This window comes from Calidris pugnax, unplaced genomic scaffold (genome assembly GCF_001431845.1).
Source record: "Calidris pugnax isolate Ruff unplaced genomic scaffold, ASM143184v1 scaffold58, whole genome shotgun sequence".
In the NCBI taxonomy this organism is placed as follows: domain Eukaryota; kingdom Metazoa; phylum Chordata; class Aves; order Charadriiformes; family Scolopacidae; genus Calidris; species Calidris pugnax.
Window position 1 is genome coordinate 7,148,254 of NW_015090868.1, and position 18,505 is coordinate 7,166,758.

The 18,505-nt window shown below is 38.4% G+C and overlaps 1 protein-coding gene across 1 annotated transcript in view; it reads right to left on the bottom strand.

The window, feature by feature from the left end:
• Window positions 1-2,963: 2,963 nt before the first annotated feature.
• The window catches only part of TRAPPC11 (trafficking protein particle complex 11), a 28,424-nt gene continuing 12,882 nt past the window's right edge, over window positions 2,964-18,505 (bottom strand). The window contains exons 15-29 of the mRNA XM_014945627.1: window positions 17,640-17,701; window positions 17,364-17,496; window positions 16,599-16,729; window positions 15,925-16,080; window positions 15,234-15,421; window positions 14,432-14,580; window positions 11,009-11,130; window positions 10,244-10,363; window positions 9,847-9,912; window positions 9,587-9,743; window positions 7,880-7,988; window positions 7,090-7,181; window positions 6,062-6,195; window positions 5,400-5,567; window positions 2,964-3,942 (exon numbers count right to left, since the gene is read on the bottom strand). Of these exons, the coding sequence (XP_014801113.1) occupies window positions 3,898-3,942; window positions 5,400-5,567; window positions 6,062-6,195; window positions 7,090-7,181; window positions 7,880-7,988; window positions 9,587-9,743; window positions 9,847-9,912; window positions 10,244-10,363; window positions 11,009-11,130; window positions 14,432-14,580; window positions 15,234-15,421; window positions 15,925-16,080; window positions 16,599-16,729; window positions 17,364-17,496; window positions 17,640-17,701 (1,832 nt within the window). The 3' untranslated portion in view covers window positions 2,964-3,897. The remainder of the gene's footprint in view (window positions 3,943-5,399; window positions 5,568-6,061; window positions 6,196-7,089; window positions 7,182-7,879; window positions 7,989-9,586; window positions 9,744-9,846; window positions 9,913-10,243; window positions 10,364-11,008; window positions 11,131-14,431; window positions 14,581-15,233; window positions 15,422-15,924; window positions 16,081-16,598; window positions 16,730-17,363; window positions 17,497-17,639; window positions 17,702-18,505) is intronic.

Genomic DNA, 18,505 nt, shown 5'->3' on the forward strand with positions numbered 1-18,505 from the left:
ATCAACAAATGCTGGCTGTTTGAACTCTGCTCTGTAGCTTTACTGCAGGCAACCTGCCTTCCTGAGTTGTAAAGCTGATGGGATCAAGTGAAAGTATCTACACCTTGGCTCAGCCAGGGCCAAGAATCACAGAATGGTTAGAGTGCAACGGGGCAAAGGACATTTCAGCCATAGAGCTCTGGGGTCCAGGACAGGCAGGAGACCAATTAGTTCCCTGACTAATTGCAAAATTCAGGGATCATTCTAGAGGAAAGTTGCAGAGCTTCTTGAGGAGAAAAAAACCCACAAACAAACAGAATGGGAAATATAATAACATAAGGGAGATCAACCAGAAGGTCGCAACCATCTCTGGAAGCAAGAACCTCCCTTCACAGGCAAGCGAGAAAGCTTCAAGTGACCTCCTTGAGAAATGGGGACATCACTCCTTCCTGCCAAACCCCCTCCACCAGCAAAGGCAAGGTCAGTCAGTCATGTTCTGCATGGATGGCATCCTTGCTGGTGGAAAGAGATCGCTGATAGCGGAGAAGAACAGCCGGGATAAGTTTTGCCCAGTTTGCATCTCTCAGGACCAGTCCGTGTCCACGTTATCTGAAGTTCTCTCTCTGCTTTGTTGCAGAGCACACAGAGGTGTAGCCCAGCACACTCACCCTAAAATCCAGCAGGATTAAACAGGTCCCAGGTGGTACTTATTACTTCCACTAGGTTTGTTAATCCCTCAATTTAAAAAAAATAAATAATGAAATAAATAAAATCTGTTTTACTTTAGCAGAAACCTCAATGCAGTTGAAACTATTTTTTGCCTTAACTAGTTTTAATCAGACTACAATACACAGATCTATCCCCAACAGAGAGCTCTAAAGAACCAATCCTCAAAAATTACCTTACACATTATATAAGCCTATTTTCTGAACCTTCTTGAAGCTAATTGGAAGACGACATAATTTTTATTGACTACACAATAAATAGCTTTACAGCTATTCAACCACCATGTTCCTGGTGAGGTAAGAAGTGTTAAGAACGATTTTACAGCCCAGTGTGGTGGGACAATGAGACAAATCTACCAGGCAGGGACCACTACTATCAGCCTCTTGTCAAAAGCATCCCTGGAGAAGGACTGGGAAGGCAGGCTGGGGTCAGATACCCAGGTTCACTGCTGCTCTCCTTCAAGCAGCTTTTTAGCAGAGGAATTAGAGCAGGTTTAAGGAATGAGGTGCTTCTGAGAGAGTTTTTTCTTCTTCCTACTCTACACACAGCAACCTCAAACCTGAAGGAGAGTCCCAGCAGAAGTATTCTTACCTAGAGACTTCCGATCACCCAAGTGAAGGCAGAGAGAAGCATCTCATTCATTAGGACATGCAAGAAGGAAGCTGGTAGAACCTCCAAAACCCCTCTGTAAACCAACAACCTGAGAAGACGTTCTTCAAGACTCTAAAAAATTCATCAGGAATTAAAGTCTCTCTTTCAATCCTTCACTTTTTCTGAACTTTTTATAAGCAGAGTTCAGTGGTCAGAAGCAAAGGGACAGAATACCTTTCTTTACTCCAGACTTTGCCATAGGCCAGAAGATCCACGGTGATGGGACATGTTCTTCCCCTCTCACCACTTGGTAGCAGAAAAGGGGAGGGAATGATATTGTCAGGGCTCAGCCACAGTCTGAACATGTTGATCTCAAACCTTTTTCCCCCTGAAAGCTATTTTTAAACTAGTCTAAAAGTAGCTTCTCTTTTCTTTGATGCTTAATTAGTTCCAATTAAACCAGACTACATTTAAGTAGTATACGTTGCAGTTTGAATGGTGCTCATCAAAATACAGTAAATGATAAAAAAAACCCTGCACTTACACTGAAATACATGCAGCCTTTTTTTTTTTTTATCTCCTCCAGACTTCCAAAGGGATTTGGGTTATGAATCACAAACATTCCCCTCAGTGTTAAGAGTCCTATGAGTCAAGCAGATAGTCATCATTAATCATTTCTCAAGCATTTTTAACAAGGTGGTTCCTGCATGTTTTTTCCTCACTTCAGTCATTTACATAGCATAAAAGGCGTGCCTAGCACTTTACAGACAACTAGGACAAAAACCTTTGCTTTGTAGTGTTTACAACTACAATAAGATCACACAAACCAAGAAAAAATTCTCTTTGCAAATGGAAAAAAAAAGAAATTATAGAAATTACAACTATTACAACAAATTACAAAGAAGCAAGTAATTTCCCTCCCCCCTGCCGTGGTGTGAGGTAAGTTTGCATTTCTGTATTTCTATATTATTTTTATACAGCTCCTCACCATTTTAAGTAGAAAGCTATTCACACTTTAATACCATTGTAACCACGAAAGCATTTCATGCCCTCCCCTTTCTCAGAGCAATACAAATCACTATTTTGCTGTTTGACTGTTTCAAGGGGGACAGAAAAAAGGCACCCCAGTTCTCCAAACACACCACTTGCATCAACATGTCTTTTTAAGAAGCAGCAGCAGAGGTGCCAGAGTTGCTGTAATCCAAGTGGCTACTTAAAAGGGAAAAAAAATAATACCTGGAAATTAAATAAATTTTTCCACTCAAAAAAAAAAAGAGAGATAAGATACCTGTTCTATGACTGCCACTTATTTCATGATATTTAAGCAAAGAATAAGGGAGGTTTCATTTGTTCTTCCCAGCATGCTTTGTCAGTTTGTCTTCTTTTTCTGCTCTCTACACTGAAAAAAAATTTAAAATCATATAACTACAATCCGCATGCCATGGAAAAGCTGCATATGCATATTTTTTTCAGGACTGCTAATTAACCCATGGTTCTCTCACTGGTAAGGAATATTTACATCCTTCTCTAATGCTTTTCTCCAAGTATTACAGCTGTTGTTTTGGACTTTTGTGCCATAAATGAACGTATCAGCCCACAAGATAGACCAGAGCTATGAAACAACAGCTGAGAAAACAATGCAGATAAGGACACAGTTACAGAAGTACTCTGTTACAAGCTGTTTATTAGAACTTCACTTTGACAATAAATAAGATATTTCCCAAGCAATCAAAATGTAATTATTTAGAAAGTTAAACAACTGAAGTTTTCACAATGCTTTTTATATATATATATTTATACACATGATTTACTGTATTTTAAACACCAGTTCACCTGGAGCTGTACAACAGTGGGATGTCCATTTTTTCCAATTCACACAGCAGGAGATTATGAAGCCATATCTTTAACCTGGAAGCTGCACGTGTAAAAATAATCCCAAAACCATATCAGCTTTGGGTTGGATAGTCCAGCTGTTATGAATGAATCTCCCCATTCATGAGACCAGCAGCTGAATTCAAATTCAGGTGCACGGCTTACCCAGTAGATAGTGCCTTTTAGAGTTAAGGTTTTAAAGACATAATAAGCCACTCAATTCCAACAGTTCACTGTAACCCTTTGTAGTTTACTGTGCTGCTGCACACCTTGTTCTGCCCTCAACACAAGGGGCACAGAGCAAACTGCCATAAAAGATGATCATTTTCAGTGTTGTAAATCTCCAATAGTAAGTACAAACTTTTGCGCCTCAACTCGCTGTTAATTATGAAAAACATCTTTCGGTTTTGGTCAAATGAATTAGCATTTCTTCACTTAAATACTCAAGACATTTAATATGCCTTAATAACGCTTTAAAGAGCTTGACATCCAAAGTTAACTTCAAAAGAACGTTCCTGTTAAATAAAGCACCAAGTTTTCCTCATACGTTTATTCCTTAAAGAAAGCCTATGAGAGACTAGTTTTAAAACATCAGTTCTGCTAGAGGTTGTAATTTAAGAATAAAATTTCATTCTTATGGTTTAGATCAAAGCCACGTTTCCAAAGTAAGCTTTACATGGTCTGTGCAACATCCCATTTTCTTTAAGTGCAGAGCTACAGGTCTCGGAGTTACGCAGCTGCAATCGAGTTATCGTCCGCTTGACGACCCTGAGGCTTTAAGAAAAAAAGATAATTAAAAAACAAAACCAAAACAAAATAAAAACCAAAAGGCAAAAGACCAAGGCTGTTATGAAAGTAAAGACAGATAATTAAAAAAACAAAACCAAAACAAAATAAAAACAAAAAGGCAAAAGACCAAGGCTGTTATGAAAGTCACTTTGTAATACATTGTGTTGATCTCAAGCGTCAGAAAGCCTTCAGGATCAGGTCCTAAGCCTGTCCTTACTCGTAAGGGTTTCTGACCCGCGGTTTCTAACTGTACCACAAACACAGAGGACATCCAACTGGGATACCAGTTTGGCCCAGTGAGCATTTGGCAGAGGCCTGAGCTCCTCAGGCAGAGGCCTGACCAGAGTTCCAAGTATTTATGAAGAGCTGATAATTCTTGATGCATGAAACAGTAATGAGACTGACAGTTTCTTGGAGGAACTTCAACCAGAATCACTCGTGTCAGGCGAGTGCAAGGAGGAAGTTTTAAAGAAAAGGCATCATTAGAATAAGGTTTTTGGGGGTCCTGACAACTCCAAAGCAAAAGCAAAGAATTCTGAAGCCTGAGAGATTCCACAGGAGTGGCGAGAACCCCACGCTTTTGAGGAAAAAAGCCTTTCATGTTGACTTAAGAGAACACCTCGACAACTAATCCAGAAGAGCCACTGAGTGACAGCGTATGCAAAAAAGCTAAGTTCTGCCTATCTCTTTTGGCTAAAACAAAACTGAAAGCACGCCAGGTCCACTTCCTGGAAACAGGATTACAGATGTCTGAACAAGTCCATCCCAAATCATATAAACAAACTTTTCAGGCTCCTTGCTTGCTAAGAGTCTGACTAAAAAGTAAATACAATATTCTCAAGACAGCAACAGTGAAACGAGAAAGCATTTACTTGGGCAACTGGATTTGAATGATTCTTAAAGTCAAAAGCAGCAGCCTGTGATCTGTTTTCCATGACACAACTGAACTGTCTTCAGAATTGTACCACTTCAGAAAAAAAATCTAGAATGAATGATTCACTGAGAGGATGTGTTTTTAGGAGTTATTTAGGGAGGTGTGGGATGCTACAGTACTTCAGAACCTAGACATAAGGGTTGCTGAAACACCTTTTTTTTCCCCAGGAGTGTTATGAATTATGGCATTAAAGCATTTCATTATATCTGTCTATATTTTGAGTACAATAGAGGTAACTTTAAAACTCATTTTACCGAGTAAAACATGGAACAACAAGGAAACATTCAGCTAGTTCACCTAATTGCAACTAAACACCTGTTGCACTTAAACAGATTTAAGGATTTTGGTTCATGACACCAGGAATTTTCAAAGCTCTGCTACAATCCAGCCCTTTTAGTCTGCTTGGGAACACCTAGCTTTGAATGGGGAGCTGGGGATGGTATTTCCCCCCAAAACCAAGCAACCCCACAGGGAGACTTTAAACACGAGGCACTTCTCAGCATCTTACCTTTACAAAAATGTGCGTCGGTATGAACCGTCGGAGCAGCTGATTCGTGAAGTTTGGGAACCTCAGCAGGTTCACGTGAAGAGATGGCAACTGCTGATACCCAGCCATCAGGGGATAGAAGTTATATAACATCTCCTGCTGCGTGCCAGGGAGGATTCTTAATCGGATCTTAAAAAAGGAAACAAAAAATTACCAAGTCATAAACACAGATAAGTTCTGTGACCAAAAGCACTCCTCTGTTCACTGCCTGTTTATATACTGTTTGCTTTCTGAAGCTGGAAAGGAAACTATTTTCCTATTCTAGTTAAACTATTACTTATTACACCATGTTACCCATGAACAACATGACAAATAGCTCCTAGTCAGGTTTCCATTTAGCCCTTCTATAAATGGAGCCCATATCCATGAGCTCTTCCAAAGTTTACCTTCTTTAAACATCTAACACACTCTGAGTTTGTCCTCTCTGCACACCAGTGTACATCTAAATAATATATTTTTCACTATAAGGCAGCAGGATCAGGAGATGTGACATAGCGCTTAGTGACATGGTTTAGTGATTTTATTTTTTTTTTTAAATCAGAGTTAGGTTGATTGTTGGATTAGATGATCTGAAAGGTCCCTTCCAACCCAGACAATTCCATGATTCTATGACAATTTCATACCTGTTTAAGGCCAGAGAACATGAAGGCATCACTGGGTTCCACCGACACCTCGACATCCTGGACTAAGTTGGTCTTATTTTGCAGGTGGTATCTGACAGGTAGGGATTCTCGGACTCGACCAAATGACGGCAGATCTTTGGAAAGAAAGTAAATAATCTCAAAATACATTTTAAAGTTCCATACATAAAAATAAGTCCATGGCAAAGAGCAGTGAAAAGTTTGAAGAAAAAAAAGATACAATAATTAAGCATCTAAAACATTTCTGGCAAGATTTTTCAAAAAAAAAAAAGTTGAAGAACAGAACATAAATTCATTACAACTTTTCAATGAAGATTCTTCAACATCTAGTTACAAAACTCCTAACTGCTAACACTGTCCAGGAATGGGAAGTCACTTTGGTTGCTGCTGGGTATTTTCAGCTTACCAAAAAACCTAGAACTTTTCAGATACTGCCAGCAAACTCCTTCAAAATATAACAGGAAAGGATGGCGGAAGAAACTCAGTATAAATGAAACCAAACTGAGGAAGACATAGGAATTCTGCATGTTCAGTGAGTTCTCCACCAGCCCTCTGCTCTCGTGCAGGTGAAGCACTAGAAGAGAAACAGTTGCCCTGCCCGCAAGCACCTCCAATTCTCCAGGCTGTTTCTTTCCTGGGACACAGCCAGGGTGTGGATGGACGGAATAATTCTTGCCATAGGCATCCAGAGAAACCTCCTGGGAAGGCAGCATCTGCAGAGGTGACTCTGGCTTCTGTGCTGCCATGTAACACAGGTCAATGCATTGACAGCTTTCAAGAGAACACAATTGGGTAATTCCCTTCCAGATCTTCCCTCGAAACGAAGTGGGGGAAAGAGGGGCAAGGCTTGGGGCAGTTTAAGCAATGGTCCAGTTTCTTTCACTGGTTCCATAATATCCAGCACCAGTTTTTTGTCTTTTGCTGCAGTAAATGCAAGGTTTGGATGCTGTAAAACAGCAGAGGTTCTTAAAACTCTAATGGGGACACATATGCTGCCCAATCAATGTTACCTGCATTAACATGGAGGGGGATGCTCTCTACAATCACGTGCGGTAGCGTGATGACTGTACTAACAACAGGTACACTCTCCACAGGTGAGCTTCTGCAGGAAGAAATCAAACAGACCACACTGAGTTATACAACATAAAGTATCAAGGGAATACACTAAAAGAGCATCCCTTATACGTGACTAAACTAAAATTACAGTCATTTCAGTGGTGGAAAGGAAAAATCCAAATTGGATTGTGTGAAGTGAGCAAAAGAAGTGCCATAGCACGGAGATAAAATAGCAAAAGTCAAGTAAGAACACTAAATAGCTCTAACAGTAAATAAAAGCAAACTAGAAGATAAATATAGCTCAACATTTGTCTTTGAAAACCGAGTGAATACATAAACCCACAATCTAGGGTGGGAAAACAGTTAATTTTCCCTTTTTAAAAGTTTGTTTGTTTCTCCTATCGCAAAACTATTCCTTTAACCTGGCTTCTCAAGTGAAGCATTTCATGACTGGAGAGAACAGGGAGTGGAAGGTGACAGAGCAGCTCTGCAACTGACAGAATATCTTACAAAAAAGCTTCATGGAATGTTAAAACCATAACTATGTATATACAAAGTGAAATATGTATTTATTAAAAAAATCTAACAAGCTCAGCAGTAACTAGTAAGGTCCAAAGTCTAGACAGCGCTTGCCACAGGAAGATCCAAAACCAAAAAAGCCCCTCCAAAAAAACCCAGCTTATCACCATCCCTAAAACCAAACCAACTTATTTCCTCTCCCCACCCAGGCCCAGAGACAGTTACCTCTTCCAGGAAATGATGTAACATCCAGTTGCCACCCCAGTAGCATTCGTAACCGGAGGACATCGGAGGCAAAAGCACTCGCTGGCACTCTCACCTGTCTGTAAAACAACTATCAGCAAGATTTGGTTTAAAATCAAAGCATAATCGTTCCTGCAGAAGCCACCAAGTCTAAAAATCCACTATGATGTAAACAAGTGTTCAGCCAGAAAGGCCTTTGAAGTTCTTTGCAAACTATATAATGTATAGATTCGATAGATTGTGAAGTATCCTACTATGTGAAAGGGTGACATTTAAAATATATGACAGTTTGCTTTCTGAGCAGCACTACAAGGTCTTTCATGTAGACATAGAACATGTCATTGCAAATTTAGAGTTCATACACACGTACAAAAAACCCCAAATCCCAAAATCTTATCAACTCAAATTCTACACTTTTCCCACAACAAGTTCCAAGACATCAGCGTAAGATGCCTCTCATGTTTTAAAATGCAAATGAACAGGGGCATTTCTCCTCTCCCATCCAAACAATGAAAGGTGGGGAAAAGGGAACACAAGAAAAATGTAGTGGCTTTGAGTTTTCACTCTTTTTTTCTTCTTCCTTTCTCCACTTGAATGAACTAAAATAAAGTACCTTTTCACTCAAAGAGCCATTTAAAAAAAATTACTAAGAAACTAGATGTTTCAGTCATGCAAAATTAATCATTAATCTTTATTAAGTTTTACAAAGGGGGGTGGGGGGTGTCAACCAAAAGGTGGACAGCTGAATAGCTGGTATCTGAAGGGGTTCAGACCTCCTGGCAGTTAGCTCTTTGGAAGCATCAAGGAGAAGCCATGAGGCACAAGGTGCCAGAGCTGAAGACAACAATCTCATTGTTTGAAGACTAAAGGATCTAGGAAATAATTGTTTTTTGCCAGGTAACCCTTGAATCTACAGAGGAAGTAGAATCTTGCAAGCCCTTGATTACATGGGTGGACAGTGGTCCCACAGTCAGGGAACCCATCCAGACTGCCTCATTTTATTCCAAGTTTCGACAGGAAAATGTGTGTATTCTATCTCTGACTCTGCAAACATAAAGACAATGTTTTGTTGGAAGATTTTGGATCAACTCTACTGCTAAGTACTCCATGTATTTGACTTTAAAACTAACATACTGCACTCTTAAAGGTTGATATCTGTACATTTTTTTTTTTTACATTTAAATAGTAGAAGTGTGTTAGTATTAAAAAAAAAGATGCTTGCTTTAACTGTTCTTTATAGCCTACCCTGTCTAGCCTCACATTTCTTTGTTTCATGACTGCAATCATGGACATGGGTCATTTCAGCCTTTGGATGCTGCCTCTATCACGTGGTAAAGTGTTTGCATTCTAGAAACTATACATAACCCATAAACACGGTAAATATTGAGTATCTTTTCATACAGGTATCTTAGAAGTTGTGTATCAGAAGCACTTCCAGGTGCTTTCCCTTATGTCTGTTATATTTAGACTTTTGGTTAGCATCTATAATTCAAGTCTATTTACTTGATCTAGTGAATTAGAAGTACATTTTTTGTTGTTGTTGCATTCTGACAAGCAACTACAGTATTAAGGAGCTTCCTTCTATTTACAGTTTGATAAGCAAATGCTGTTTAAAATGTCTCCCTTTCTGACTCCCAACTTAAGCAAAGAGTATCCTCATGACAGAGAGCATAATCTAAGAAAACTTACCGTTCTCCACATAAGATTCCAGTTGATCCACTGGAGTCATGGAAGGTGACAGCTGTAGCTGGCTGGTGACAATAGTGAGAGGCCAAGGAGAGGCACTCAGGATGTCTGTCATCAGTAAAAACGGTATATCTGCAAACACTCTGTCCAAGTGCTCCAACTGTCAAGACAGACACAAGATCTGGCTATTTCTGCACTAAACCAGGGCGTGACTATTGAAAGTGGTGGAATTCCAAGGTACCAACAGCTTTTCAAACACCTACCTTTGTGGACACAAATTTGACAGCAACATCGAAAGGAAATACAGTTTCTATGGTTACAGTTTCATCCTGTATAGGTAACAAACAGGGCAGAAAGGAGAAAAAAAAAGTTATATTCAGTATCAGACGTGGGTATTGATGTCAAAGGTTACTAATGCAAAGTTACTTTTAATCATCAATTTAACCAAGTCCTCCCTAGGCAAAATGTATCTAAGATATTTAAGAAGAAATATGGAAAACTCTTCTTCTAATTATACTTATGAAACTGCTCACCCTAAATTGGGCTACCATGCTGCTGATTAGCATTTTTTCTACTAGAAAGGCTTCTAAGAGACTTGGAATGACAGCCTTTAGATTCCGAAAACTTCCTGCATTTCATGAATGTATCTTTAAATCTTACCCGGTGACATTTGCAGAGGATTTCTTTCCCTTCAACGACGGTGTTGATTAAGTAAGAAACATAAACCAGAAACATTCTTGCACCGACTGTTCCACAACGAATGTATATTGGTTTTTCCAACTGCAAAATAAAGGAGATAGTATGAGCCAAACTATGCCTCAACTGCGTTAATTAGGCCTAGAGCTGCCCAAAACTCATTAATCATCTTATTTAGTTTAAGAGGGCAACAGTAGAATGGATATTATTTTGACCATAAAGAATCACACAGTGAATTATTTTAATCAGAGTAGCACAGCTCCAGTTGCTTCATGACTGATGCTCACTCATTACTTAACAGAACAAGAAAAGAACCATTACTGTGTGATATACAATACACCCAGCTTCTGATTTACTGGTCACAATTTCAGTTTGATGCAACATCTGCATATTTGATCCTCTACCATGCTGAATCACACTCACTGACTATTATCTGCTGTCCATTAGGCAGTGTATTTAATTAACCATTGAGATTATCCTCCTTATTTCTTATCTCCCAGCTGTATCATCAATCCCAGAACATACCCGATTCCCAAAATTTAGTCAAAATGGGTATCTAGCTAAAGAAATACTAAACTACAAGGAAGCAATAGGTAAAATATGACATAAGTATTTGATTTATCAGTTCAGATATCTGAAAGTAATCACAGGTCCTTCTATGAGAGTCTTTTATCACGCTTGACATAAATGGGCATCAACTAATATAGAAAGAAGGTTTTAAGGCTTCACCTTTTCCCCTGGTTGCAAGTCTCCTACAGGGATATCAGGAAGCAGGGCAGGAAAGGACTCGTCACATGTGTCTGTTCCACGAAGAGTCACCTGAGTTTTCTGAGTCAGGTTGGCATCTTGCCCTAGGGTTAAAAACAGTCTTTATATCCCCACAGGCTTACATCACTGAAGCATGAAAGCAATAACTAAAAATAATAAGATATTCATCTCAAAAAGCAATACATGAGGAACTAACATTGTTCATTTGGTTGAGGGAAGAATTCAGAAGTACCAGCATAGAATAGATTTGACAACATTAAGTTTTCTAACTTGGAGGGATCACGTCCCGCAAGGCTTTTGTTTTATCTGTTTAGGCCAGGAAAAAAAAAAAAATCTCAAAAATCAGAAATCATATCTGGATGTTCCCTACCATATACAAAACACAACATGATTATGTGATCCAAGTTTTTCTTGGTACTCTGTATGAAGTAAAAAGGAAGTTTCACTGCTCTGTAATTCGTTTGTTTTCAAAAGTGTGGCTGAATGATTTTCCATCTTTTTAAAACTGGCTTTCTAAATCTGCGTTGAAAATTCGTAAAAACAAGTGTATAGATGCTAAATGACACCACTCTTCAGTTAGAGGTTGACTAGAATAATGATGTTACTCTAATCATGTGGGATAATTTTCAAAGCAAAACAAGACATGTCTTGCCAAAGAGTTGCAACTGTGGAAAATACATCACCTTCTCTATAAATGAAATGTCAAATTTCAATTGTTCTTTTAATAATCAGCAAGCCCACAAGGGCCTTGTGCATCATGTGTTAAGAGTCAAGATCAAGGGAGGCAAAAATAAATAAATAAATCAAGACTGATTATTAAACACTGCTTTAGGAGCCAAGCCCAAACATCCAATTAAATAAGTTTAAAGAACACTCCACTGACTTCAGTGAACCATAAAACCATATAGGGAATGTGGTTCTGGTTTAGAGTACACAGCACATATTGCATTCTATATGCTAGCAGCTTAAAAATATTTTTGCCTTTTAGGATAATTGCTATAAATAGGTGTAGCAAGTATAACATTTGGACTTCACACATTGAAAACCGTCAGCGATAACTACATACAGCTAACTAGGACTTAGACATACAATATTTGCACTTTTTCTTTTTAATTTGAAGGAGTACTGCCTCAGATCTCCACCACTTCCCACATTTCAAGTGGTTTTCAAACCACATTGTCCAGGGCAGGGAAAGAAAAGCAGGACTGGTTGTGGGACAAAACCCACAAAGACTATACTTAGAAAACATTTATCGGAAAAAAAGCAGGATTGGGTGTGGGACAAAACCCACAAAGACTATACTTAGAAAACATTTATCTAGCAGTGTCTAATGCTTTCATCTCAACAAGAAAAAGAGCTGTCTCTTTAGGTTAGGGAGGAACACAAAAGTTTCCATGTTCTCTTTCAAACTTGTGAAGGCTTATCTTTTGAAAATACCCATGTAAGCACCACTGACAAGCAGTGGTTAAGATAACCATAACTCAGTAAGTCTGTTGGCTCTTGTTCTTACCACTAGTATCTCATCATTCCCAACCTTCACTTTAGTTTGGCTCTTAATTACTGCAGGAGAGCCCATTTACTGCACTTCTCTGCATTGCGTCATGAACAAGGAGTCAATTAAGAGACTGCTGAATTAAAAGAAAATAACCCCAAATACCTGGCTTTAAACCTGCTGTGAGTTTAACATCTTTGGCCACTGTCTCCTCGTGTGACTGGACTGTCACAATTAAACAATACATTTCATTAGTCAGGGCAGGAGGCTCATGACGGAGCTGAACAGAAATGTTTGGCACTCTAGAAATAATCCTGTAAGAGAAAAGACTCAGTTATTGTATGTTTCTTAAATAACAAGTTTTTAAGGCTAGTTTAAAGGAGATTAAAACAGCCTATCGTTTAAGTTCTGACAATTAGTGGCCTAACTTCAACTTGGAGATGTGAGATTCCTGAAAAGCAGCTTGAAGGAAACAAGTTTAGAACCCCCAATAATAAGCATTAATGGTTCAGATGTTCTGCCAGGAAAGAAAAAAAAAAGCACACACCCCCCAACAGCAGATTTAATTCTTTTGAATACATCTAAATTAGCCTTAGACTGTTCATTAATAATTACTTTCCAATACAGTTTCTTAGGGATTCTTTGTTGGCTTTTGTAAGAGAACAAGAACACCTCCCAGTTTGCACAAAAACCTAGGAAAAGTCTGCCTAGCAAAGTTAGGTGAAGGGCAGAACTAAAGCATAAAGTATGCTCAGAGATCAAGTCAAGCTTTCGCTGTGCTTCTGGAGCCTGAAAAATCTGAAAGAATTAAGATAGTATGTATCTTATCCCCAGCTGAGCAAAGACATATTAAAAAGCTCATATTAAGGAAGTCCCAACAAGTTTTTCTTCTTTTAGGCAGAGTGATCAAGACTTCACAAGAGACTCACAATGATACACCGTATATATTTGCAAGGTTTTTACTCACATAGTGCTTGCCTGAATAGTCAAACTGTCCCAGTGCACTTCATTATCTGGCAGCTTGGGTCTTCGCCTGAAGGAACGCGCTGCCTGCAACCATGTGTTAAGAGTCAAGATCAAGGGAGGCAAAAATAAATAAATAAATCAAGACTGATTATTAAACACTGCTTTAGGAGCCAAGCCCAAACATCCAATTAAATAAGTTTAAAGAACACTCCACTGACTTCAGTGAACCATAAAACCATATAGGGAATGTGGTTCTGGTTTAGAGTACACAGCACATATTGCATTCTATATGCTAGCAGCTTAAAAATATTTTTGCCTTTTAGGATAATTGCTATAAATAGGTGTAGCAAGTATAACATTTGGACTTCACACATTGAAAACCGTCAGCGATAACTACATACAGCTAACTAGGACTTAGACATACAATATTTGCACTTTTTCTTTTTAATTTGAAGGAGTACTGCCTCAGATCTCCACCACCTCCCATTTCAAGTGGTTTTCAAACCACATTGTCCAGGGCAGGGAAAGAAAAGCAGGACTGGTTGTGGGACAAAACCCACAAAGACTATACTTAGAAAACATTTATCTAGCAGTGTCTAATGCTTTCATCTCAACAAGAAAAAGAGCTGTCTCTTTAGGTTAGGGAGGAACACAAAAGTTTCCATGTTCTCTTTCAAACTTGTGAAGGCTTATCTTTTGAAAATACCCATGTAAGCACCACTGACAAGCAGTGGTTAAGATAACCATAACTCAGTAAGTCTGTTGGCTCTTGTTCTTACCACTAGTATCTCATCATTCCCAACCTTCACTTTAGTTTGGCTCTTAATTACTGCAGGAGAGCCCATTTACTGCACTTCTCTGCATTGCGTCATGAACAAGGAGTCAATTAAGAGACTGCTGAATTAAAAGAAAATAACCCCAAATACCTGGCTTTAAACCTGCTGTGAGTTTAACATCTTTGGCCACTGTCTCCTCGTGTGACTGGACTGTCACAATTAAACAATACATTTCATTAGTCAGGGCAGGAGGCTCATGACGGAGCTGAACAGAAATGTTTGGCACTCTAGAAATAATCCTGTAAGAGAAAAGACTCAGTTATTGTATGTTTCTTAAATAACAAGTTTTTAAGGCTAGTTTAAAGGAGATTAAAACAGCCTATCGTTTAAGTTCTGACAATTAGTGGCCTAACTTCAACTTGGAGATGTGAGATTCCTGAAAAGCAGCTTGAAGGAAACAAGTTTAGAACCCCCAATAATAAGCATTAATGGTTCAGATGTTCTGCCAGGAAAGAAAAAAAAAAGCACACACCCCCCAACAGCAGATTTAATTCTTTTGAATACATCTAAATTAGCCTTAGACTGTTTATTAATAATTACTTTCCAATACAGTTTCTTAGGGATTCTTTGTTGGCTTTTGTAAGAGAACAAGAACACCTCCCAGTTTGCACAAAAACCTAGGAAAAGTCTGCCTAGCAAAGTTAGGTGAAGGGCAGAACTAAAGCATAAAGTATGCTCAGAGATCAAGTCAAGCTTTCGCTGTGCTTCTGGAGCCTGAAAAATCTGAAAGAATTAAGATAGTATGTATCTTATCCCCAGCTGAGCAAAGACATATTAAAAAGCTCATATTAAGGAAGTCCCAACAAGTTTTTCTTCTTTTAGGCAGAGTGATCAAGACTTCACAAGAGACTCACAATGATACACCGTATATATTTGCAAGGTTTTTACTCACATAGTGCTTGCCTGAATAGTCAAACTGTCCCAGTGCACTTCATTATCTGGCAGCTTGGGTCTTCGCCTGAAGGAACGCGCTGCCTGCAATGCTTCTTGAGATGAAGCGGCATCTCCACCTCCTCCACGCCAGTTCAGGATCACACATCGGCCAGATTCGCTCCCCAGGATCAAATCCACAGAGGTGATCTGACAGACGCCAATTTAAATGGTTAATTTTGCCTTCCTACTGTAAGAATACAGTTTTCCAACACATACAGGCTCAATAAAGATGTGTATCACCAAAAAGCTTCTGGCAGGTTTGCAGACTGAGGACACCTCACTGCTCCAGGATTTCATTTAATGAGACAGTGATGGGAAAAGTATCTGTGCTCATGTGTGTGCAGTGCAATATTTTGTTGTTTCCTGCCCTCCCATAGTTCTATACAATCTCTAATTTTTTTCTTTTCTAATGCATTGCATGTATTTTAAAAAACAAACCAAACTTGAAGCAATACTTAAGTTTTTGTGCTAATTTTTTTGCTTTGGTATTGTCAGCAAAAATTTTACTCTCATTTTTAGTACTTAGTTTCAAGAATTCAAACACTTGGAACTGCAGTGACATTAGTAACCAGTGCCAGCTTAGAGGCAGCTTTGTAGTTTTGAGTTCTTTGTCAGCATCAGTAGGAAAGGAATAAAACAAACTGACAAACCTCAATCTTCTTCCCTACATCTTCAGTTTTTGCCACAAATTTGAAAGTGAACTTTCTGGTTTTGCCAGGGACTAAGCACATGGTTCCTTGTGATGACTGTTCCAGAATATCACTTTTTTGATAGGCTTCTTCTACCACACAGTATTGGTTGTAATCCTGCAATGGAGGAGTAGGGAAAAAAGGTGATAAATCCAGGATTAAACATCTTTAGAGAGTAATGGTAGAATAGCAAGTACTAAGGCTCTGTGTTACTCGATCAAACTATATGGGTTCTTGTTACTTTTCACACTATTGAAGTTAGATTTCACAAGTAATTATGATACAATTCTTTGAGACAAGATGTCCGTTACAATAATGTAACTTCATGTAAGAACATAAAGAGAAATAAGACATTAAAGTGATCCTTCTGAAACTTCAGAGAGCTTCATAGAAAGACAAACATATGATAGGTTTGTCTCCCAAATCAAACTCACTTGGGAGTTTTATCACAGTATCAACATGGTTGTCAAAAGTGATAAATAATGCAAAAAGAAAAAATACCTTTCCAACTTAAGTATTAACATAATTTTTGGAAAAGAACTTTTGAGTTTTTTTAATGTTTAAACCCACTAATAGATATTATTCTATTCTTACAACAGGCTTCTGTCACTAGGTCAGAGTTAGAAGATCATTACCTGATTGTTGAAACTGATGCAGAGCTTAGAAAACCTGATAGGGTGAGGACAGTCAGCTCTCAGGTATACATCAAACTGCACAGGAACATCAACGTGAAAACTAGGAGCAAGAAATTTTGCTTTGCACTGCACTGGAATTAAGAAAAAAAAAGGAGAACAGGAAAAAAAAGAAACAAGAAGAAGTAGGTGTTAAACACAAATTACAACATTAAATGCAAGAAGCACACTCTTGAAACAGTTGTGGTAAGGATTGTTCTGTGGATACTCAAAATTTCAGTTTCTGTGTAAATGGGATAAGTTTGGCTATTAGTAGTGTCACAGAAAGCTACTTTTCAGCACTTGGCTTAAACCTTTGAAGAGGAGAGGCAGACATCAACCAGGAAAAAAAAATAAATCCTGTACACTCAGATACATTCTTTTGTAGGAATGCTCCCTCACACCCCCTTTCTATGGGGAATACTACTTTGCACACATTCTGCCCTCTTTTTCTCAGAATCCTACTTCTGAGCACACCAGAGCAGCACAAGTTTTTCAAGAAGCATCAAGGGACACTTCTTTCCATATCCACATCAGGGATAAGAGATCGTTGACTTCTCTCATGATCTCTTATCTTACTGATTTAGATAAAGAACAGAGCAGTGCTGAAACAAGAGGGTATATGCTGCTGGCTTTAATACATACTTCATGTGTTTTCCTAATTAGTTATTTTCAAGATATAACCACAATGAAATTTATTGTCTGGTGTAAGTTTGCTTTCTTACTTACCAAATGGTATAAAATCTTGGACTTCTATTGTAAAAACATTGCTGCCTGCCAAGGAAACACGGTCAGCCCACAATTTTTGTGATGCTTTCACAGCAGCAGCGTCACAATCAGGTTCAGGATCAGGGCTCTCATTCTGTATCCAGATGGAAGATCACAAATAACAATAAAGGAAGGTTACCAAACACTGACCACTCTAAGATTATTTAAAAGGGTAATAGGAGTTTTGCCTCACTCTCTAGGATTATTTAAAAGGGTAATAGGAGTTTTGCCACTTACCATTAGAACTTTTATCAGATTTTTTTCTATTCGAGATTTCTGATCTTCTTTAAGAGTAGATGCTGGCAAACAGAACAAAAACAAGGATTACAAGATAGAAGCAAGTTCGTTTTGTTTTTGAACTTAAAAGTAAATCTTTCCTTTAGAGTGCATATTTCAAAAAACACATTATGGGGGAAAAAAATATTCTAATATACATCTACCAGTAACAAAGGATTCATCCAGTTTTCAGAACTTCCCCATTTTAACTGTTTCCTCTTAATTCTATTGGAGCCAAGTAAAATATTTTTTGCTGACACCATTTTAAGCATTTCCTCTTAATTCTACTGGAGCCAAGTAAAATATTTTTTGCTGACACAAGCATTTCCTAATTTATTGGAAGAAAATCCCAAGAGGATAATGCCTACCCCTTCTTGTTATTTATGTTTAAAAATGGAATAAACAGTAGAAAAGCCTGGAACATGCGAAGAGGCCAGCTCAGATAATGTTAGAAACAACAACTAGAGATGGAGACAGTAGGAAAAAAGGAGACAGGAGGAAAAAAGGACTGATTAAAATAAGCATTCTTCTCTTGAAACAGGTGAAAAGTCTAGAACATGCAAAGAGGTCAGCTCAGATAATATTAGAAACAACAACTAGAGATGGAGACAAGAGGAAAGAAGGACTGATTAAAATAAGCATTCTTCTCTTGAAGATAAGGCAAGGTAGGTTTGTCTCATTGGCTATTCTTTAATACAGAGTAGCCTGGCCAGCTAACAGAAGCTGCAAACCCATTTTTACTCACACCTACCCCAATAGTGGTATCAGTTCTTCCCCTATGCCAAAGCTCAGGAAATTCACAGTACTTTATTTGAACAGTGCCAAAC